Genomic DNA, 21,072 nt, shown 5'->3' with positions numbered 1-21,072 from the left:
ATCCGATAATAATTTAATCTAATATATAGAGCCTTCTAAATAATATCGCTATTACTTAAAACTCTTAATAATTATAAGTAGTTCCTAGTTATATATATTATAACGCGTCTCTATATCCGCTATTTTATAGAAAAAGAAAGTAATTAGATACTATTATACCTTATCTTTCGTATCTTTATACGGTTAACTAATAATTCTAGTAATTATAAATTCTAACGCGTTAGTTTCGACCCGAATATACTTCTTAGAATTAAAATACCTAAGAATCGGCGTAGTTATAAAGTAATTCTTTAATAATTAGAATATATCTCGCGCTTCCGGTGTTAACTATATCTTAACCGACTTAGCTTTATACTATACTCGCCTACCTATAGGGATTTTACCGCTATTCTCTATAAGTTTATTAAGCGGCGCTATAATTTATAAGAAGTCTATAATAAATTTATAATAATAGTTTATAAAACCTATAAATATTCTAATTTAACGTATAGTAGTAGGTTTTAGCTATTCTATAATGGTCTTTATACGCTCTAGCTCTATTTTTAGGCCGCTATATATTATAATAAAGCTAAGAAACCTAACTTCTTATTAGTAAAACTCGTATTTAGATAATTTTACGTAGAGTTTATACTATCTTAGATAATTTAGTACCGATTTCACGTGTTCTTTATAATTCTATATACTATTAGAGTAAATTAGTATATTATTAAGGTAAACTACATAAATTACGTTAAGTAATTCTATAAGTATAGTATTAATATATCCTTAAAACGCTCCTAGTATATTTATTAGCCCGAATGGTATAATAGTATACTTAAAATAACTATATCTAGTCCGAAATATAGTTTTCTACTTATCTCTACGACGAATTCAAAGCTAGTAATATATATCTTATAAATCTAGCTTTATAAAGTACTTTACCTTTATTAATTAGTCTAAAGATTTACTAACTAGCGGTAATAGATAATAATTCTTCTTAGTTACTATATTTAGTACCTAATAGTCGACGTATAGATATAAACTTCTGTCTTTCTTCTTTATAAAGAGAATAGATATACTAGCTAATAATATACTATAATATATCTAGCCTCTTCCGAGGTATTCTTTAATATATTTATAAAGAACTTTAAGTTCTAGTCTCGAAAGTAGGTAAAGTAGACTATAAGGGATGTCTACTCTCTCTTTAAGCTTAATCTTTAGCTTATACGGCCTATAATTAGGGAGAAGTAATATATCTTCTACTAAAAATATATCTATATACTATGAATATACGTCGGGTAGCGTGTCTTCGCCCTAATTATTACTATTATTCTTATCTTTATTAATAATTAATAAGGACGTAAGATAGATTAGCGATAATCGGGTCCATATAGCGAGGTTCTATATCTCCTTACTAATAGTTATAACTTACTAGTATAATTTACTATAGTATTATTAGAACGTTAATATCTTCTTCTAAAAATTAAGGATAGAGTTTAGGCGTCTAAGCTAAGGCATCCCTAGAATCATATTCTATTAGCTAATATTAGCTATAATAAATTTATTAGATATCTACTATTTTATTATCTTTAAGTTATAAACTTCGTAATTTATTATAGCTTTATCTAAAGTTCTAACTTTATATCTATTAACTATAATAGTTCGGCTAACTTTACTAAGATTATACGATAATCTATACTCCTTTATAAGAATTAATAAAATATAATTATCTTCTATACTAGTATCTACGAGGGCCTATATAGTTTTATTACTATTTACTATAGGTAATAATACTTTTAATAATATTAGGTCTTTACTCGCCGGAAGGCGCTACGGCTTCTTCTAAGTATATATAATTTAGCTAAGAATACGGTTAGATCTTATATACTAGCCTACTCTTTTTTTAGATTCTTATAGTTAGATAAAATATATTCTATTTCTCTATACTTATAGTAACGAAGTACGCTATAATCCTACTATTTTATAATAGGCGTTATATTTAAGTCTATATCTTATCCTTTTCTATATTAAGAAGTACCGCCTTAATTATTTTAGTATTCTCTTAACGCGTTTCTACCCCGATTTACGCTCTTCTAGTACTAATCGCGGTAAGGTTACTCTTAATCGAACGTATTCGATTAACCTCGTTTCTAACCCGTATAGAGTTTGTCGGTTTTACCTAGAGAGCCACGTTCCTTAAGGATACGGTAGTATTTATTAGCTTTCTCCTCTAATTTATATAGATAGTTAAAACTTAATAATACTATTTCTAGTCTTTTACGGATTAATAGAAGTAGTACTTCGTAAAACTAGAATATATAAATATTTTTCTATAGCGTAGGGATATTATTCTATAGGTTTTAGAGGTATTATAGTAGTTAAGTAGATATCTAGTTCGGTCGTTATACTACGCTTCTTAACTTAGATAGTGTCTTTCTTTTATGTTCTCTATCTGTTCTGAGGGTGTTTAGTATAAATATAGCTAAATATTTCTAGGTTATCGTAGATAGTAGCTATAATTCCTTCTATCTATTCTATTAATCGCGGGATTATAAGTCTAGGTATCGTTCTCTGAATGAAATATGTTATACTTTAGTAGAAAAGAGTAGAGGGTTATTAAGGAAGTACTTTTCGTAGTCTCTCTTCTAGTCTTTCTACTCCTTTTAGTTCTTCTCTATAAATATAGTTAGGTCTTTAGATTTTAGTATATCTAGAGAAGAAGTAGGGTAAATCGGTAACGAAGCGGCTAGGTATATAGTAGATTATTATAACTCTAATAGTAGGTAAACTAATTCCGCCTAAATTAGTATAGAAAGTCGTCTATCTACTATCGTTCGGCGTAGTTCTTTAAGAGACTCCTTAAGTTCTCGTCTCTTTACAAGGAGTTTCGTGCGTTCTATCTATTCTTTAAGGGTTTAAATCTCTTAAGTCTAATTCGCGATATATTTCTAAAGTTTAGTAATAGTTTATTATAATACCTTATATGGCTCCGTCACGACTTATTATCTAGTTTTATATTATTAGAAGTTACTTAGCGTATCTACTATTTCTTCGTCTAAAAGCTCCGTGATTTAGTCTAATATCTCTACTTCTTAGTTAGAAATGGCTAGAATTAATACTAATTATAGAGGATCTCTATTATTTAATATAGTATTACTTATCTCTATAGTAGATTATATCGACCTTCTTAGTTCTAGTTAGACTATCTTAACTATAGTACTATATAGAGAGTAATTTAAATATAAGAATAGAGTTATTAGATAGTAGTATAGTTAGATAGAATAATAGAGTATATTCTATTATAGAACAAATTACTCCTAAACCCTTTTAGTAGGAATCTAAGAGTATATATATAAAGAGACGCTGATCTATCTAGTATGTAACTATTTACCGCCCTTCACGTTACCTTCTAACCCTATTAGCTAAGGTACGTATAGATTAGGTTCTATCTAAGGCTAAGTTCTAATACCTAGTCTAAAAGAGGAAATAGAAGAAGGTTAAAATAGACCTTAATAAGTAATTTATAAATATTATATATATAAAGAAGGCTATAGATAAGGAGAAGAAGAAGGTAGTAGTAGAGGTAGTTTAAGCTATTAAACGTACGGAAAAGCTTAAGGAATTAGAGACTTAATTACTATAGACTAGATAGATAGTCTCTAAGGAGGTATATAAGGCTTATTTATATAAATTCCCTCTATTTTAAGTATATAGTTATTAATATAGGCGTTTGGAGTCGTACTTAAATCACGTGGTTCATTAGTAGGTTGGCTCATTAGTAGGTACGTCAACTTAGTTACTGTATTCGGGCTCAGCCTCATGACGCTAGTCCTATCTCAGCCAGCTGAGTGCAGGTACGCCACAAAAAGTGGCAGTGATCAATCAGCTACATTTTGATGAACGTCGTGGGAATGTGAGTAGGGGTAGTACCTCTCTTTGCCTTGTGACGCGTATGTCGACATCCTACGACCTTGTCGTTGCCGATGCGAACCCTACATCCTAGCGTAGTGTCTTCTCGCAGATCCGTGAAGGAACGAACTGTTGAAGCCTGTGTCACCCAAAGGGACACGAAGGTCTTGAGTAAAATACCTTTGAGTACATCATGAGTGATATTTCCGAACGTGCAAGGCCAATTATACAGGGTGTTCGTACTGGGGACACCTCTTCACTGCATGAATTCTTGGCCCGATTCTAACATAGTCAAATCCGACTACCCAGATCTGGCTTCTAGCGAAAGCACTGCAAACGTACGTCATCATGCGAGAAATCCTAACAGTAGATCACACTTCTAGAAGCAGCCGAGTCCAGCCAGGGACCGGAACCGTTTCGACATTTCGAAGGATCCGGACATCATACGGCTGAGTGATTAGGTAGGATGAAGCCAAGATTTTACGATCAGCTGGTCAGACACAGCGTAGCTGTTAGCAGGAAAGTGAGTCTTATACTGTAGTCTCGCTTGGCTTTTGATCATGAAACCCTCAGCTGTATAACTGCGTGTCGTAGAACATTTTCAAGTCTTCAACTTGACTACTATTTTAGTACTCAATTCGCATATCAATTTGGTGCACTTAGCATTCGCATAGCGCTGTGTCCCAGAGCAAGCATATTGAATTGGAAAGCAATCACATATACAGGATGCGCCGAGTATGCCCCTTCCTACCAAGGACTGGTCAATATTCGTTCATGACATAAAGTCGAGAGCCAGACCTATCAGCCGGCGATCACATCATCCATAAACGATCCAGTCCCGATGATCCAGAGGAATAACCATTTTTTCAGATTTGTTTGAACGAGACCATCAAAGGACCACCACTGCCGTTACCATCCACCCCAATCGTGCTACGCTTCTTATGAGGTCGGGTTGGGGTTCATCTGGAATCTTTGTGAGCCATGACCTTAAATTTGACTGTTGACATTGCCTACCTTTCGCTTGCCACCGGTCATCGTGACGTTCACGAAACGGCGGGTGTATGTGAGTCTCTTCTTCGCGCGGCCCTTGGGGCTCTTCTTCTTCTCTTGAGGCTCAACCTATTCCTGCAAGTCAGCTTCTGCTTTCAGGCTCACAAATTTTCATCCATGCGAGGCTGGCCTCGTGAAGACATTGCGCGATCGCTGACTCTTCCGTCCTGGATTCCGTGTAGGGTGTCGCTTCTTAGGGGAAATTATCGTACCTTGGGTGTCTGGGACTTGACTTTACCCGCACGTGCGAGCGAACCGTGAACTTTACCCATGATTGCGGTTGGTTACAAAGGTGTTGGCGATGTGATCGTTCAGAAAAAGTCTGTGGCGAATACGGTCAGTCAAAGCTCTCAGGTCCAGCGGCGAGTGGAAGCCATCGTAAGGTGATATTCCATGACAAAGACATCCACCAGCCCTAGGAATAAGAACTTACCTGGCGGTATCGTTGTTGAGTTGCTGACTGTCGTGCGATACAGACCTCGTTCGTGAAGCGTCGGTCGATTTCGAAGTGTGCTCGGTTGGTTGTGGGGCTTTAGTCATCCTTGGCACTATATATGTCACGTGGCTGCCACAAACATATTCATTTCGAGCACGACACCAGAAAATCAATAACGATGAGGAGCCGCATGTGAAAGGTACGACAACATCAGGAGCCATAGCTACGAGTTGCACTGGTTACTTGAGCCATGCTACTTCGATCCCTCATATCTCCTTCTAGCTGATTATACAGCTATTCTAGCAAGGCATGTCGCAAATGAGTAGAGACACCCCCTGGCTTATTGCACTACCCGCTCAGAATCACCGCAGTGCCCCGGAACATTTCCATACTGTAACGGACACTCTTCTCCACAGTCCGAACGTCACGTCAAGTCTATTGTTTCGTGCAGAAATACTTTACGACAGCCGTACTGACCATTCTGCATCATGGGATCAATTGACAGGCTTCTCGAGCGACTTTGTTCCGCATATGAAGGCGGAACTACACCCTCGAGCTTTGAGAAGAGACATTCCTGATGGCTTATGCCTGGCTGCCCTGAGCTGTCAATTTGAAAACAAATTCCCCCTTTCCTGGCAATGGCAAAGAACAGTTATTAGAAAGCTTATTCCACGCAATCCTGAGAGAGACAAAGCACTCGTACAAACATGCTGGTATTTTGACTCACGCTCAGATCATGGCGCAGAACTGTCTTCATCGGACAGCAAGGGGGAGTCTGTGCCTGTTACGAATCAGGTTGTGCGGCATTTAGTCATATACATACCTCACGTGGATAATGTCGACCAAGTACCATTCTTTCATCCAGCTATACAGGGCCTCGCCATGCTTTATTCTTGGGTGCCGACTCCTGCGGAGCCGAACTTATGCGAAGACAGCACGTCTCTCACAAGTGGAGGCGCTGGCGATATGCAAATACTCTATTCCTATTTCACCGGCACTCAGCCTACTACACGGCTATCTCGAACGGCATTAAATCTACAGGGAACCATTGTAAAGCATATGGCTGGTCGTGCCGCTGGTTATGTCAAACGTGTTCATCATGATCAAGTCGTGCCCCAGAAGGACTTCCAAGACACGTATACACGGCTGAAGTTGAAGTATGCGAAAGATCTCGTCAAAGACTGGGTAGAAAAGACGGACCCTGCAAAGCATGTGTTTGAGGATCTGGGCATCGCAGCATTCCTGATCGAATTATGGAAGAGGATGTACCAGAACGACGAACAATTTCCGGGCTTCGTCGACATCGGCTGTGGTAATGGCCTTCTCGTGTATTTGCTTCGAAGCGAAGGGTATGAAGGATGGGGCTTCGATGTCAGGAAGAGGAAGACTTGGGACGCGTTACCCCAAGAAATTGTTTCGGACAGTTTAAAAGAGATGGTTTGCGTCCCAAAAATACTACAGGATGCATGGAAGGCACCTGAATCTCCAAGGTCATCTCAGGATTTCGCTCTCGATTTCCATGACGGCTCATTTCCAGAGGGAACATTCATCGTGTCTAATCATGCTGACGAGCTTACCGCTTGGACGCCTTTGCTCGCATCGATGGCTGGCTGTCCTTTTGTAGCGATACCGTGTTGTAGCCACGACTTTGGCGGGAATAAATTCCGGGCACCGACTGCCGGCTCGCTCAAAAGCACTGCAGCAGAATTCGGAGCGAAAGACGACAAGACTGTTGAGCAGCCGCGGAGGGGCGTTGAGACTGGGGTTCTCACCAAACGGGATACAAAGCAACCGTCTGCATATGCCGCTCTATGTATATGGTTGGAACAATTGACCGCGGCGGTAGGGTTTGTTGCAGAGAAAGAAATGCTCCGCATTCCGAGTACTCGCAATACGGCCATATTAGGACGCAAATGGTTAGCTCCACAGAATACCTTGGACATTCCATCTAGTCGGTCAGAAAAGATAGAGGAGCTGGTTCGAGAGATCCTAGAGAAGCAAATGTCAAGCGACATCAACTCCATCGCCACGGATTGGATTGAACGGGCAAAGAAGATTGCCACCACTAAGAGCAGCGGCCACTGAAGTACGGCGTCAACCTCAGACGAGTGTACAGTCCAATACAATGACAAGCTCTGTGCTACAGTGTCGAGTCGAGGTATTCCGTGGAGGCACTCGAATTCGAATTGCTACTGTGCTCTTTGTCCCACCAGATATGAGCCTGATACTACAGCACGCTGACTAAGGCTTCATTTGTGGCATACAAGGAGCGGTGAAGCAATCGGATTATTGGATGCCGGCAGATCCATGAAGCTACTGGGCGCCGCGGATACATACCCCATGCGATGGGTTGTAATCGAATTCCTGCAGGCCAAAAGTCTGCATCAACAATGCCATAGGGCGACGAGAAGAGCTAAGAACGGACTAGATATGATGGCCGAGTGGATGAGCAATGGGTATATTGATGCGCGTATTGGTGGTGCAGTAGTGGGAGCGGGCTAAGGAGTGCATCCATGGAGTGAATGGTAGTAGTAGTCACGATGTTATGGTGATGACGTCGTGCTTTCCATAAACGAACGGGAATTGGATGATCGGAGCGAGGAAGGTAAAGACAATAATCTGGTTCTGCTTTTTTGATATTGCTTAAAGGTAATTATTGTTACTACTGCTACTACTGCTACGACTACTGCTACCTAAAAGCCCTGCCAAAGCACGATCTGGCAGGGATCCATTGCACTGGGTTTTCTCCCTCATTTCCCTTTTCCTGTCTCCCTTTGCCCTTTTCCTCCTCGTGGCGTGTTTGGGCTGAATCGGTTCCAGTCAGTCAGCCTGAAGGCGAGGACGGAGACGCAGACGTGCATCCATGCATCTCTAATCCCCTTACAAATGCCCGACCGTCCTCTTGTACTACTTCTATTCTTCTGACGACTCAGTTCCGGTTCACTGCCTCATCTTCCACCTTGCACGTCCCTTTCACCGGAGTCTGCAGCCCTGGCCGACAAAGTCTGACAGCCCAACCTGTTTGCCCAATCAGCGTCGGTGCTCTCTGTCTGCTTGCCACTGATTGGTCAGATTTGCCACGCGACGTCACCGTGAATCGCCTACGCACATTTCATACCGGGGTGGCCTGAAGAGCGACCGGGCTGAGCAATGACGGCGTACCAGAAATTGGCCCTCAAGGCCATCGCCCTCGGTGCTGACAAAATCCCCGACAAACTCTTCGACTCGATACCTGGCGGATACTACAAGGAGAAAGAGAGACGAGAACGCGAAGATCGAAGAAGAGCCGCGAGCAACAAGCCTTCGAGAAGCGACGAGCGAGGAAGACGAGCCAGTACCGGCCGACGATACTCGGAGGAGAGCGAGAACTATACAAGTGACGATTTTTATACCTCCGCCGACGAAAAAGCACGTCGAGCTCGCCGACGGAGAAGGAGAAGAGACTCGAGAAAGCGGAAGGGAGAAGAACAGAGCATGGAGGACCCGTACCGCTCCTCGCGTCGCGATCGCGATCGCGACGGCCAACCACCAGATCACAGTACGTTGTTTGTCCATGCCTTTAGAAGCTACGAGCTACGAATCGCCAGTCTAGTATTCCTGTTGGACTTAGAGGTATAATGCGCAAAAGCTAACAGTTGCAGGACCTGCCGCTGCTGGTGCCGCGACAGGCGAACAGTTCTACAATCGGGGACCCTCCGGACCCTCCTATCCAACAGGATACAGCCCTCCGCGGTCTCCTCAATATCGTGCGAACAACTACGCTCCTCCAGACGGACAAGGGTTTGATGCGCAAGCAAGAGGTTATTCCGGTCCATATCAAGGGTCATATCCACCTCACCCTGCGAATGGTGCGCCGTTTGACCCAAGTCAAGGTCCCCCGAATCAAGACCAATACTATATACCACCTTATAACCCAGCCGACTACGCTCCTCCGCAACCAGGTAACATGTATCCATCACCACCACAAGCCATGGCCGCAGCAGCAGCAGGAGGGGCAGCCGCTGCGCCACTCTACCGGCAAGGCTCGTATTCGCAGCCGTCTTCACCGGAACGCCGCTCTCGACGACATCGCTCCCGCGACCGGTCTGAAGGCGACCGCTCACAGTCCCGCTCGCGCCGTGCCAAGTCTTCAAACCGTGACAGAGTGCGCAACAAGTCACGCGGCGTCAAGGACCGCATTAAGAACATGGACGACCGCGAGCGCAAGATCGCGGCCAGTCTTGCCGGTGCCATCGGTGGAGGCTTTGTCGGGCATGAGGTCGGTCACGGCGCATTTCCAACCCTTCTCGGGGCTGTCTTGGGCGGTGCGGGCCTGCGTGCGCTGGAGAAGAAGACTGATAAGAAGAGATCGTAAGCCATAAGTCTCCTCTTACAGCAACCATTTTCAGCGACCTAACAGTATCTTAGTGCAAGGCGCAGAGACGCAGACTCCGAATATGGGTCCGACTCGGACTACGACGCCAAATCCGATCGCAGTGGGAAACCCCGCCGCAGCCGCTCTCGCAGCATCAAAGACCGCGTGCGCAGCCTCAGTCGCAGCGTCAGTCGGCGCGCCAAAGGCAAAGACCGGAGTCGCGACTTATCTGCCGATTCGGCGCGGAGCCGCGATAGAAGCAGAGACAGGAGTCGGGACAGAGACAGAGATCATGGAAGAGAGCGACACTACGTGAGTGATCGAAGCCGGAGTAGGGACCGGGGATATGATCGTGACGACAGGTACAAGGGTCGGTAGCGTTACGGTAGTGGGGACATTGGGGAATGAGCATTATACCAATGGAATTTTGAAGCGTGAAATGAGCATGGCATGGCATGGCATGGCATGGACTTTGTGTGGGTTTTTCATAGGCTTGGCGTTTTGCGTTTGCGTCCTGAGTTTTGAGTTTGCATTCTGGCAGTGCGGCATGTGATAGTTTTGCTTTGCGAATGATGAAATATATTTACCCGTTCTCGAAGAGCGTTTTTCTGTGCTACGAGCTGTGTTTGTGATTGTGCTTGTGATTGCATATGGTCGACACAAGCGTGCTAACTGCGATCCGAGAATCAAGTATGAATCAGAAACAATTGGGCAAAACGCTAGCGGGAATTGGGCCTCAAACCACTTGAACAGTGTAGGAAACGGAATCAAGTGCTGTCAACAGCTGGAAAACTGGCATTGATAGGTATGTTAGGTATGCAAGTTCTCACTCTCTCCAACGCCCTCAAACCTCCTTACTCCGGAGACGGATGCCGCCCTATATATAACCAGAGTCAGCCAGTACTCCCCAAGAAACCCCTCCCCTGGTTCCCCTCAAACAAACTCACCATCAACCTCAGTAATTGTCACCGCAATCGTATCATGCGCCCTCACAACCCCCATCCACGCCCCCTCCCACACGCCCCAGTCCTCTCCACTCCACATATCCGTGACCCGATACCTGCGTCCCGCCCGCAAGCCCGGAACCTCGGCCCACACCGCCACTTTCACTACTTCGTAGTCCAGGGTGTTGAGGATGAAGACGTGGATGCCGAGGGAGGATGGACCGGCCCAGTACTCGGCTGGATGGGTGCGGTTCCAGGTGTTGTCGGGGTTGAGGCCCCATTTGTAGGGGGTGGCGGAGCGGCCGTAGGTGGGGTCTTGGTTGTAGGCTATTAGGGCGGGGGTGGAGAGGATGGAGAGGGTTGAGGGAGGAATGTTGTCGAGCTGTTGGGGTTGTTAGTGAGGGTGTGTGATGGGAGAGACTGTAGAGGGGGGGTTACGGGAGTGCCGATGATAAGAGGGGATTTTAGGGCTGCCCAGAGAGCAAAGTGCGAGCGGTTCTCCTCGAGTGTAAGGTTGCCGTTTCCGACTTCGAGCATGTCCTGTGTTTTGTTGTTAGATATGCTAGTGCCTAGGGGGGAGGAGAGGAACTGTACGTAGTCGCCATGTCCCCAGAAGTCCGAGACGTTGGCGAAGAACGAGGCGTGATTGACGATGGGCACTACATGCATATTAGCTCCCCCATTCATGACCTATAGACAACGAACATACTCAAGCCCCAAGCAGAGCCGTCCTGGCCTGTCCATTGCGGCGCGATATCGCCCCACATCCGCCAACTCTGGCCCGTCGTATTACCCCAGATATCGACGTGGCCATGGCCCCACGCACAGAGCGAGTACTGGATGACACGATGCTGTTTCTCGAGCTCGTCACGCATGCGCACGAAGCGTCTGGCCGTGTTCGAGGTAGCCCAATCATAGTTGGGCGGTGAGGGTTGGCCGTCGTCGAGGGAGCCGCCGGTCCAGCGTTCTGGCCACCATTCGTACTCGTCCAGCCATTTGGCAGGGACGTTGCAGTTGTCGTATTTGAGATAGTCGATGCCCCAGTTGGCGAAGGTTTTGGCGTCTATGTCTTCGTGGCCGAGAGAGCCGGCATAGCCTGCGCAGGTCAAGGATCCTGAAATTTCGAGTCAGTAGAGTTTGATATTGATTGTCGCTGGATCAGTCATACCGGCATCGCTATAGATGCCCAACTTCAGGCCCAGGGCGTGGATCCGGTCAGCGGTATGCTTGATGCCTCGGGGAAACTTGGTGTAATCTGGGCGTATTTCCTTGGTGACCTTGTCACGCTGGACAGCTTTGTCACTCCAACAGTCATCTATGTTGACGTATTCGTAGCCCAGATCTTTGAGGCCAGTTGAGATTAGACGCTCTCCGACAGTCAAGAACACGGACTCGTTGATGCTGCATCCATACTCGTTCCATGAACTAAAGCCCATCGCAGGCAGGCGGCCTGTGTGTTTATCTTTTGCGACTCGACCAGACGCATACTGGTTAAAAGCACTGCCTGCTATCAATGAAGTCAGTAACATATTAGGAGTTTTCGAGGGTTTAACGATGTCGGCATGACATCTCAAGACCAACGTTTGTGCAAAATGCGAGTACTTGAGTTTCCCAGATAGGGTATCATTTTCAGATAGGGAAAGTGCTCACAAGAAAGAGCAGGAGCCTCCCAGATCACTCTATGCAGATCTCTTAGTCTATTCCCTCAATCATGGGAGGTAACCTTTCGCAGGGACTCGCACGCAGAATAAATGTGATGCTAGCACATTGTGCTCTTTTTGTAGCACACGTCTGTACCTGTAACCTGAGTTTCAAGAAATTGGGCCAACGTGCTGAAAGGCGGTATACGGGCGAAGGAGCAAGATTCATACATGATGCGGTGTGCCATTAAGAACGATAAAGATTTACCGGAGTGTTTTGGTGATGTGATGAGTGCAGAATGTCAAGGGAGTTGTTTACCATGGGAGAAGCATCACGTTGCGTGCGGAATTCGACGTATAGAGATAGGAGACGGGCTTACAATTTATACTAGGCGACTGGCTCCATATTCTTGATAGTGGCGAGCATGCTAGATCAAGAGGCATGCCCGTCAAGAAGAGTATGAGCAGTAGCATCACACAAGACGCTCGTGCAAATGCAGCTACATTGCATCCGGGGCTTCGACCAGCCATACGGTGCACAGCAGGGCGCCCCAATGACCCATCCTGTCGCTTCTCATTCTGGCTATCACTCTCGGACAACATGCCGAGTTTGGCGGTGCAGTGGGCGTGTTTTTACAGGACGGTGATAGTGGCCAAGAGTGTTTTGCGGAGTAATAGTCGGATACTGTATATCCACATATGTGCCGGGTCAGGTCCAGGCTACAGTGTGCATATGTAGACCCCGGTAAGGCGACTTGGCTTCTTACAGGAACAGGCACAGGCTCAGGGCGAGTGTTGGCTAATACACACCACCTAATTAAATAGGTCCTGATTACCTATGCACTCACTACGTAGGGCATGACGTATACCGTGGGCCTTAACCGCCGACCAACCATGACAAAAGCAAAGCCAACATGTATTGATCTGCTGATCCACATAATCAGGAACAGAAACAGGAACGGGAAAGCAGACACGAGACACATTGTAAAGTGGGAAGTCAAAGTTGTGCTTATTCGACGACGTAGGGGGCTGAGTTTCTATGTTTTGTCCGGGGCCATAATAATGATTAGATGTTGGAAGAGAAGTGAGTAGGGGGGTAAGAGTGTTACGTAGCCTCAGGCCGCGTATTTTATTTTTACGGAACCGTGAATACGTAAGCCACCATACATCACCACGCTGCTGAAACGACGCGACGGGCAAAAGCAGTCTCGCATTTTTTGTTTTTCACTTCGTCTCTTTAAAGCAGAAGACATCTTTCTATAATTACACAGCATAGCACACAGCATACAGCACACATATACCTCCCATTTGTGGCCGCTCCTGCAACTCAGCCTGTGCCCCTGGTGTTGTGTCAGGTACCCCAGCTCTCCATCATTCCTCGGCCACGGCGTCCCACCAATTGCGCAACTTACACCCTCCCTCCAAGCGTACGACTTCGTTGCGCTACCGTCCTCACTCTCGTCTCGTCTCGTCTCGTCTTCTACCCTTCCAGTCGACCTTACACTCAAGACAAAGCGAGAACCATAGAACTCCTTTACTCAGATCCATCCCGAGTCCAGAGGTTCTCCCAACGACCAAACTTCTGCTATCTAAGCTTGATAGCCTTTGCCGAAATACCGCTCGACATCCGTCTTGAGCTAAATCTCGCTGCCCACCTCCAGCAGCGTCTCTGCATCTTTTCCTCCGAAGGCTAGCGGAATTTACTGTGCCCAGTGCATTGACTACTATCAGAGTTGTTGCATACATCTTCAACGGCTTCCAGAGGGCCTTGGATCGCTCTCCAGCATTAACAGCGTCACTCGAGCGCTTTCTACCCAGCACACACACTAGAAGATGGACGCTTCTGGGACACCAGACAAGAGTGGCGGAAAACGTAGATTATTTGGCTTCGGGAAGAAGAAAGACGCCGAGAAGGGTGCTGGGCCAACCTCTACACCCGCTCCATTGAATGCTGCATCACTCCAGAGCTCCTCATCACCGCAAGCTACTTCACCAGGTCGAAGCCCACGGATTCCCAGTCTTGCATCTCCTAGCCAGAGATATCGTTCATCATCTCCTCGAATGCATTCCCCAGCTTCTTCACAGATCTTCGAACGCAATGTGCAGGAGAGCACCCTCCTACCTGGGGAGCTTTCCCCCGCAATTCCAGCTCACATCACCACCGAAGATCACATTCCGCCAGCGCTTGAGGCATCCACTATAGCCATTACTGACGACCATCTCAATCCCGATGATGTCCAGATTGTTACACACAGTGCTCACCATCCCGCATCAGCAGCGGTCAGTGGCACCCCTCACGAATCGATGTCTCAGGCCTCTCCAGCCTCAGAAGAGTTGGCTCCACCACCAGCAATACCGCTACACCTACAAGATGAGGCAGGATCGAACTATGGCTCTATTGATACAGGAGATCCCCGCCGATTGAGCTTCATCTCATTCGCGGACGTCGTCCAAGCTGAGCACGATCAAGACGACCGAGACGCTCTGAATCTGATGAGCCTTTCCTCTACCACAAATCGCTCACCGTCCCCGGTGCGTTCGCCTGCGTCCTCGCACAATTTTGGTAGCCCATCTCCTCCTACAAGTGTGGCCGCATCTGTACGAGGCTTGGACAATGCTGTCAAGGCTCCTGGGAGCCCAACCACCGCCACAGGGACACACAGTCCGTCTCTAAGTGGCGAACTCAATATCGAGACCATGCGCCAAGCGCTCCGCAAGACTGGGAGTGGAGACCTTGGTGGCAGTCACGTCCAGCCTGTGAGCCCAATCAGCGCCGAACTTCCCAACGTTGACCAAACGTCATTCAGATAGGCTAGCTGCATCTCTGAGAGGATCGCAAAGCGACGAACCTCGATCAGACCAGGCAGATGAACATTTTACCGGGTTCTCACGTGCAAATATGATATATTTATTTTACTTATCCTGTTACAATTTGGGCTGCTCGCTGTTGGATATGACGACGGACGGAGTCCCCGAGTCGACGCAGTTGAGGTTTTTTTATTATTGCTTACTATATCACGTTATGGAGATTGGCGAGTCTACGCAGGAACACGAATGATACCTTATCTTTGCTTCAGCACTGGCTTACTTACTTGACCTGTCTCCTATTTTCTGAAACGTGCTCGCCGAAACAGCGGTGCGTGCAGACTTTTATTGATGAACAACACCCGGTGCTCGGCGCAGAAGCCCTGAGCCCATTTTGGGTATGCGATATGCCAGGGTTACACTACCTGTGGTATTCTATACAGATGAATTCCATTGGTTCGCATGCCTCTGCATGTAACTGTTGCTGTTCGACACAGACCCCCTAATAATCTATATATATAGACTTTTGGACTAATGCAATTGGGACGCATCATGCATACAGCTGGCTCGCCGGCTCATTCGGTTAGCGAGCAGCATCGGCTTGACAACTGACGATCCTCAAGCATTTGACATCTGATCTGGCAGTTCTAGATGGCAGCAGACTCTTTATCAGAGCTAACAGAGAACTGCATGACATGACTACGTCCTGTGCTTCGTGCAATCTACCGCAACATCCTCTAATAACATTGAACAAAGGAACTAATTAACCACCGCCCTCGTGCGAGGGGCGTTAGCAGGCCGGACCCGAAGCTTGGGGTTAAATTAATAACGGATGTGTTTGATCTGGGGAAATGCTTTAACCTACTAGGTATAGGTACCAAGCCCAATGATAACACTTGTTGCAGTTCCTCCGACAACATTATTGCTGCAGTTTGTGCACTGCTCAACTGGCCCAATCTCTCTCTCTATATCTCTCTTTTGGCCTTTTTGTCGTCTTGACTGTTCCGTGTAGGAGAGAACCCGACTGAGGTGGTGGATTGGAGCACGTTCCCGCTGCCCATGACTCGGGATTGGCTGCAGCTACTGTCTGTTCCTCACCCAACTTCATTCCAGGTCGCCGCGAAACATCAAACCCTTCATTTTTCAGGCCTCCTCCGTTATCATCCTCGCTCCGTACTGCCTCATTCTCTGCGCGCTTCAATCGCCCTCTAGTGTCCTACGTGCGACATGCTTCCACCATTCGTTGCTCACCGTTCCTTCTGACGAGCAGTCGTTTGCACCGCTACCCGCCAAGAGCCCCACGACGTCGCCTTTCGATCCTCATGCGCATGAGAGGACCCTACTGCATCGCCCAGTCGTAGGATATTCTGAAGGGTGCTATTGAGATAACTCTGCGAAGCGCGTTGCGTCGTGGTCGAGTGACTGGACGCCGTATCTGGCCTCGCCATTTCCAGCAACGTGGGGCAGTTAGTTACAACTGTGGACGAGCCAGGATTCAATACTGGCACGACGTCGCAGTCGACTTGGCTGGCTATAAATTAGAAAAGACGTTTGCCTAACTTGCGGTGCTGCGCAGTTGGCAGGAACCTGACAAAAGATCTGGATCCAACGACTCTTCGCACCATTGCGGGGGTTCGGTCAGCATGGACCAAAGCAGGCAGGCCAGCCGACGAAAGAATGTATCGGAGGCGTACACAACACAGGCATCCCTACCAGAGGGTCGAGTTCTTCCATCTCGATCCCATGTTGCGCCTACCATACGAGCAGTGACGCCTGAACCCGAGCTAGGGGAGCGATCGATTTATTCTCGAGACGGATCTATGGTCAACTCCCCACCCATATCACCAAGGTCCGGTTCAAACCAAGAAAGTCCAAGAAATACGACTCCTCGAGCGTATGGTGCACGTGGAAATGCTAATGAAGGAGACGTAAGCCTACGCGGTGCAAAAGAATCTCAGTTGAGACCTAGGACTCGTACCATGGAAGAAAGGACCGCCAGAGACGTTTCTTCGTCCAATCTTTTTGTCACTAGCAGGCACCGTGTTGGATCTGTGCATGCTGCTGCCTCCGGATCCTATCAAGGAAGTGCCGACGACATTATAACGTCGATTGGCCATCCTTCCATCGACGACCCAGCTACGGCTTCCTCCTCTATGTATCATACTGGTCATCGGTCAACTAATGCAAACCGAAACCGCCTGATTAAATTTCCGCCGCAGCAACCAATGCTGTTACCGCACAGCTCCAGCACTACCCACCCAGACTCATGGGCTGCTCCAACGACAACTTCTGACACTCGCAAGATTCTGAGATTGATGAAGACTTCGTCCGGAAAGATGCAGGGAATGCTTGCTTTCAGACGAGGCGCCTCAAGCAACTGGTCGATGTCTTATTGTTATATTAATGACGAATCAGGAAGCTTAGTATTTGAGCCCCGTGGAGAATCATCCTCGTACCACAGGACCCTCATTCCGGACCTCCGAGGCTGTAAAGTACGGAGTGGCTACGACGCCGAGAGTGTCACATCCTACATTGAGGTTGCACTGCACAACTCGAGCCTCGAGGTGCATTTACGACCCCCTACTCAGGATGCCTACGATTCCTGGTTCGCAGCATTGCTCTGCTGGCAACCTCTACGGCCGAAGGGCATTCTCAACCGAATGGCGAAGCCACAGGCCGCACTCGCAACTGAACGACGTCTTGTAGACAGTCGTAGACACTCTGAGGTCTCCCTTTTGAAAGAAGCCCCTATCATCAAAGTCGGCAAAATGATTTACTGGGATACTTCCAGCTCCAGTAGCAGCAGCAGCACAACAAGGCCTGAAACGCCAAAGTCCAGCCGGCCAGGTAATACTAGGATGCAAAGTCAAGGAGCGCGGAAATGGCGTAAGGTATCGTGCACCTTGCGAGAGAATGGGGAGCTCAAGTTATACGCCGACACAGACGTGACATTAGTCTCCGTGGTTCAGCTATCGCATCTTTCACGCAGCGCCATTCAACGTTTGAATCCTTCCGTCTTGGATAATGAGTTCTGCATTGCAATATATCCACAGTATACATCGGCGGCAAACTCTTTATCACTGCTTCGACCGGTTGTTTTGTCCCTTGAATCACGTGTACTCTACGAAGTCTGGATCGTTCTCCTTCGAGCCTTCACGATACCTCAATTATATGGTCCAAAGCAGAGTCCTAACGGCGACATGCCCTCTCCTGGTCTCTCTTCTTCGACGGTAGATATGTTCAGGATGGAGCGTTCACTCTCGATGCGAATCATGGAGGCAAAGCTCACTTCCTCTACGCCTGCCGTACCTAGTACCAAAGGGCAGAATGGCGCGGTCCTCCAAGGAGGCTATTACATTGAGGTTCTCCTTGACAACGAAATCCGCGCGAGATCCACAGTAATTGCCGAATCAAGTCATCCATTCTGGGGCGAGGATTTTGAGTTTACCGATTTGCCAGCGGTCATGTCTAGCTGCACTATAGTCCTCAAGCGACGGCCTGCTGGAGCTGGACCTATTGAGCCGTCGCGCAAAGAAGTTGCACGAAAGGCGGCAGAGGATGCGCTCACCTCGACAGAATCTTTTGGCATTTACAACACACTATCTTTTGACCAGACTGTCGGAAAAGTTGATATTTATCTTGATGATCTTGAGAGCAATAAGCCGATCGATAAATGGTGGCAGCTGAACAACATGTACGCCAATCCAGTCGGAGAAGTGATGCTCAAGGTCTCCACAGATGATAGCGTCATCCTAATGGCCCGGGATTACCAGCCAATGTCAGAACTACTGCACAAATTTTCGAACGGCCTAACTCTCCAGCTAGCTCAGATGATTCCAAACGAACTGAAGCGACTATCAGACTACCTCTTGAACATATTCCAAGTCTCCGGACAAGCTGGGGATTGGATCATGGCCTTGGTCGAGGAGGAAATTGATGGCACACAAAAGGAAACTCCAGCCAGCAGACTCCGATTCAGCCGCCGAATGGGCTCGACTGATTCAAGTGAATCTGTTGCATTGAATAGTGATCGTGAGCTTCTTGTCCGCGATATGGGCAATAACGCGAAGCTCGAAGCTAACCTCCTATTCCGAGGCAATACTCTTCTGACAAAGTCCCTTGATCTACACATGAGGCGTCTAGGAAAGGAGTACTTGGAGGAAACGCTCTCAGACAAGATGAACGAAATTCTGGAGAAAGATCCGGACTGCGAAGTCGATCCGAACAAAGTTCTCTCATCTCACGATTTGGACAAGAACTGGCGGAAGCTTATCAGTTGGACAGAGGAAGTCTGGAAGGCCATATTCAACTCTGCAAATCGTTGTCCGCAAGAACTCCGAATCATCTTCCGCCATATTCGGGGTTGCGCTGAAGATCGCTTTGGGGACTTTCTTAGGACTGTTGCATACAGTAGTGTATCTGGATTTCTCTTTCTGCGGTTCTTTTGTCCCGCCGTCCTGAATCCCAATCTCTTTGGATTGCTCAAAGGTAAGCATGATGTGATTGCAGATATATTTGTTGCATGTGCTAATCCCAGGACAGACAAGCCGAAGATGCGAGCTCGTCGCACCTATACGCTAATTGCAAAATCGTTACAGGGCCTCGCCAACATGTCAACTTTTGGTTCGAAAGAACACTGGATGGAGCCCATGAACAGCTTCCTGACCGCCCACCGACAGGAATTCAGGACTTTCCTCGACACCGTATGCTCGGTTCCATCGGGATCCGGTAACGGCCCACCGATCCCCCCATCATACAGCACCCCTATTGCAATTTTGCAGCGACTCCCGCCCACATCGAGAGAGGGATTTCCATCTCTACCATATCTTATTGACCACGCGCGAAACTTTGCGGGTCTCGTTACACTATGGCTTGAGCACGCAAACACAGCACATCACATACAGGAAGGAGACGGAGACTTGGCCAAGTTCCATGCACAATGTCAATCGTTGAAGCAGAGGACAAAAGATTGTCTGGCTGGCGCAGAGCGTGCAGAGCGTCCCAGCAGCTCATTAAGCGTTCAGTGGGAGGAGCTCGTCGAACAACTAGAGACCAGCGCTGTTCTTGATCTTAGCAGGAGGCCTGGTCGTCGCGAAGTTATGGCCGCCCAATCGCAAATAGATGACGACGAGACATCGCCCACGTCAACTCCTGTAACAATGAAGCATGCCAAGCCTCGTACCTTTTCAGGATCGGGCGCCAAACCATCTTCGATCATATCTTCGAAAGCACTATCTTCACGTTACGCACCGAGTAGCGGTGCTGCATCTGCGTCCGCTTCTGCTGCTGGTGATACGCCACCGGGCTCCTCTCACGGCTGGGAAGAGTCAATGTCCAGAGGTACAATCGGACGAAGCCATGTCGACCCTAGTCTTGGTGATAGTGATGATGAGTATGCTACAGCTCTACCGAAGTTCAGCAGTAGCAGTCAGGCGCCGGAGAAAGACAAGGCCAAAGGAGATAAGGAGAAGTCTGGTTTCAAAAACATCGTTCCTAGCTTTAGCAGGAAGAAGAAATGAACAATAACGAGTGAAGAGGAGCATGACTGATTACAGCGTGTACACGACGAAAGCATTTGACGAATGATACCCGGCACGTGTATGGCTTTGGACAGCGGCAACTTGGGCGGAGTTTTTCGGTTTACGTTTCTTCAGCGGCTCGAGTCTCTACGATTCCGAGTCCGTCTTACTGATTTGATAAAAGAGGAGGCATTTTGATGAGATATAAGTACAAGGTCATGGCATTTTACTTCTTGCTTTCATTCCTAGCTTGTTGAGCTTTTCAGCGAGTCAAAAGCGGCCCGATTATCGATCAGGCAGTTTACATACTTGCATTTCTGCCAGCGAGGCGGTGGCTAGCGGGCGTCAATGTTCCAATCACATAGCTATACAGCAGAAATTTACTTCGTTTTTGTAGGATCTCCTGAGTTCCCGAATGCTTACAACTATAAGTGAT

At 47.1% G+C, this 21,072-nt stretch overlaps 6 protein-coding genes across 6 annotated transcripts; 4 read left to right on the top strand and 2 right to left on the bottom strand.

Annotated features, from left to right (window-relative positions):
- Positions 1 to 4,827: 4,827 nt before the first annotated feature.
- Positions 4,828 to 5,210, bottom strand: EJ05DRAFT_505154 (ribosomal protein S30; the record flags this gene model as incomplete). The annotated part of the gene is made up of 3 exons (XM_033747672.1): positions 4,828 to 4,851; positions 4,903 to 5,007; positions 5,151 to 5,210. 3 exons carry the CDS (start codon positions 5,208 to 5,210, stop codon positions 4,828 to 4,830), a joined length of 189 nt encoding a protein of 62 aa, XP_033595972.1.
- Positions 5,211 to 5,692: 482 nt separating this feature from the next.
- Positions 5,693 to 7,459, top strand: EJ05DRAFT_444984 (DUF1613-domain-containing protein; the record flags this gene model as incomplete). The annotated part of the gene is made up of 1 exon (XM_033742152.1): positions 5,693 to 7,459. The coding sequence occupies one exon, from the start codon at positions 5,693 to 5,695 to the stop codon at positions 7,457 to 7,459; it is 1,767 nt and encodes a 588-aa protein (XP_033595971.1).
- A 741-nt stretch (positions 7,460 to 8,200) lies between these two features.
- Positions 8,201 to 9,848, top strand: EJ05DRAFT_220638 (uncharacterized protein). Its single transcript, XM_033739896.1, has 3 exons — positions 8,201 to 8,912; positions 9,016 to 9,728; positions 9,782 to 9,848. The coding sequence occupies exons 1-2, from the start codon at positions 8,525 to 8,527 to the stop codon at positions 9,726 to 9,728; spliced, it is 1,101 nt and encodes a 366-aa protein (XP_033595970.1). The 5' UTR covers positions 8,201 to 8,524; the 3' UTR covers positions 9,782 to 9,848.
- A 535-nt stretch (positions 9,849 to 10,383) lies between these two features.
- EJ05DRAFT_220731 (glycoside hydrolase) lies at positions 10,384 to 12,336 on the bottom strand. Its single transcript, XM_033739897.1, has 6 exons — positions 11,841 to 12,336; positions 11,382 to 11,786; positions 11,267 to 11,331; positions 11,111 to 11,212; positions 10,676 to 11,054; positions 10,384 to 10,605 (listed from the first exon to the last, which is right to left on the bottom strand). Exons 1-6 carry the CDS (start codon positions 12,199 to 12,201, stop codon positions 10,583 to 10,585), a joined length of 1,335 nt encoding a protein of 444 aa, XP_033595969.1. The 5' UTR covers positions 12,202 to 12,336; the 3' UTR covers positions 10,384 to 10,582.
- A 1,439-nt stretch (positions 12,337 to 13,775) lies between these two features.
- On the top strand, positions 13,776 to 15,489 carry EJ05DRAFT_220204 (uncharacterized protein). The gene has a single exon (XM_033739892.1). The coding sequence runs from the start codon at positions 14,146 to 14,148 to the stop codon at positions 15,121 to 15,123; it is 978 nt and encodes a 325-aa protein (XP_033595968.1). The 5' UTR covers positions 13,776 to 14,145; the 3' UTR covers positions 15,124 to 15,489.
- Positions 15,490 to 16,399: 910 nt separating this feature from the next.
- On the top strand, positions 16,400 to 21,071 carry EJ05DRAFT_220217 (Rho GTPase activation protein). The gene is made up of 2 exons (XM_033739893.1): positions 16,400 to 19,605; positions 19,660 to 21,071. The coding sequence occupies exons 1-2, from the start codon at positions 16,761 to 16,763 to the stop codon at positions 20,634 to 20,636; spliced, it is 3,822 nt and encodes a 1,273-aa protein (XP_033595967.1). The 5' UTR covers positions 16,400 to 16,760; the 3' UTR covers positions 20,637 to 21,071.
- The last annotated feature ends 1 nt before the right edge of the window (position 21,072 follows it).

Source organism: Pseudovirgaria hyperparasitica, assembly GCF_010093815.1.
Source record: "Pseudovirgaria hyperparasitica strain CBS 121739 unplaced genomic scaffold EJ05scaffold_20, whole genome shotgun sequence".
NCBI classification, from domain to species: domain Eukaryota; kingdom Fungi; phylum Ascomycota; class Dothideomycetes; order Acrospermales; family Acrospermaceae; genus Pseudovirgaria; species Pseudovirgaria hyperparasitica.
Note: the sequence above shows the minus strand (reverse complement) of the source record. Positions and strands in the feature narration are given on the sequence as shown.

Excerpts from the sequence above, each read along its gene's own strand:
- EJ05DRAFT_220638 (XM_033739896.1), top strand. The coding sequence starts at position 8,525 with ATGACGGCGTACCAGAAATTGGCCCTCAAGGCCATCGCCCTCGGTGCT. Across the intron at positions 8,913-9,015 it reads CGGCCAACCACCAGATCACA|GACCTGCCGCTGCTGGTGCC; the intron begins GTACGTTGTTTG and ends TAACAGTTGCAG.
- EJ05DRAFT_220731 (XM_033739897.1), bottom strand. The coding sequence starts at position 12,201 with ATGTTACTGACTTCATTGATAGCAGGCAGTGCTTTTAACCAGTATGCG. Across the intron at positions 11,787-11,840 it reads GGGCATCTATAGCGATGCCG|GATCCTTGACCTGCGCAGGC; the intron begins GTATGACTGATC and ends TCGAAATTTCAG. Across the intron at positions 11,055-11,110 it reads CTCTTATCATCGGCACTCCC|CTCGACAACATTCCTCCCTC; the intron begins GTAACCCCCCCT and ends CAACCCCAACAG.
- EJ05DRAFT_220204 (XM_033739892.1), top strand. The coding sequence starts at position 14,146 with ATGGACGCTTCTGGGACACCAGACAAGAGTGGCGGAAAACGTAGATTA.
- EJ05DRAFT_220217 (XM_033739893.1), top strand. The coding sequence starts at position 16,761 with ATGGACCAAAGCAGGCAGGCCAGCCGACGAAAGAATGTATCGGAGGCG. Across the intron at positions 19,606-19,659 it reads TCTCTTTGGATTGCTCAAAG|ACAAGCCGAAGATGCGAGCT; the intron begins GTAAGCATGATG and ends ATCCCAGGACAG.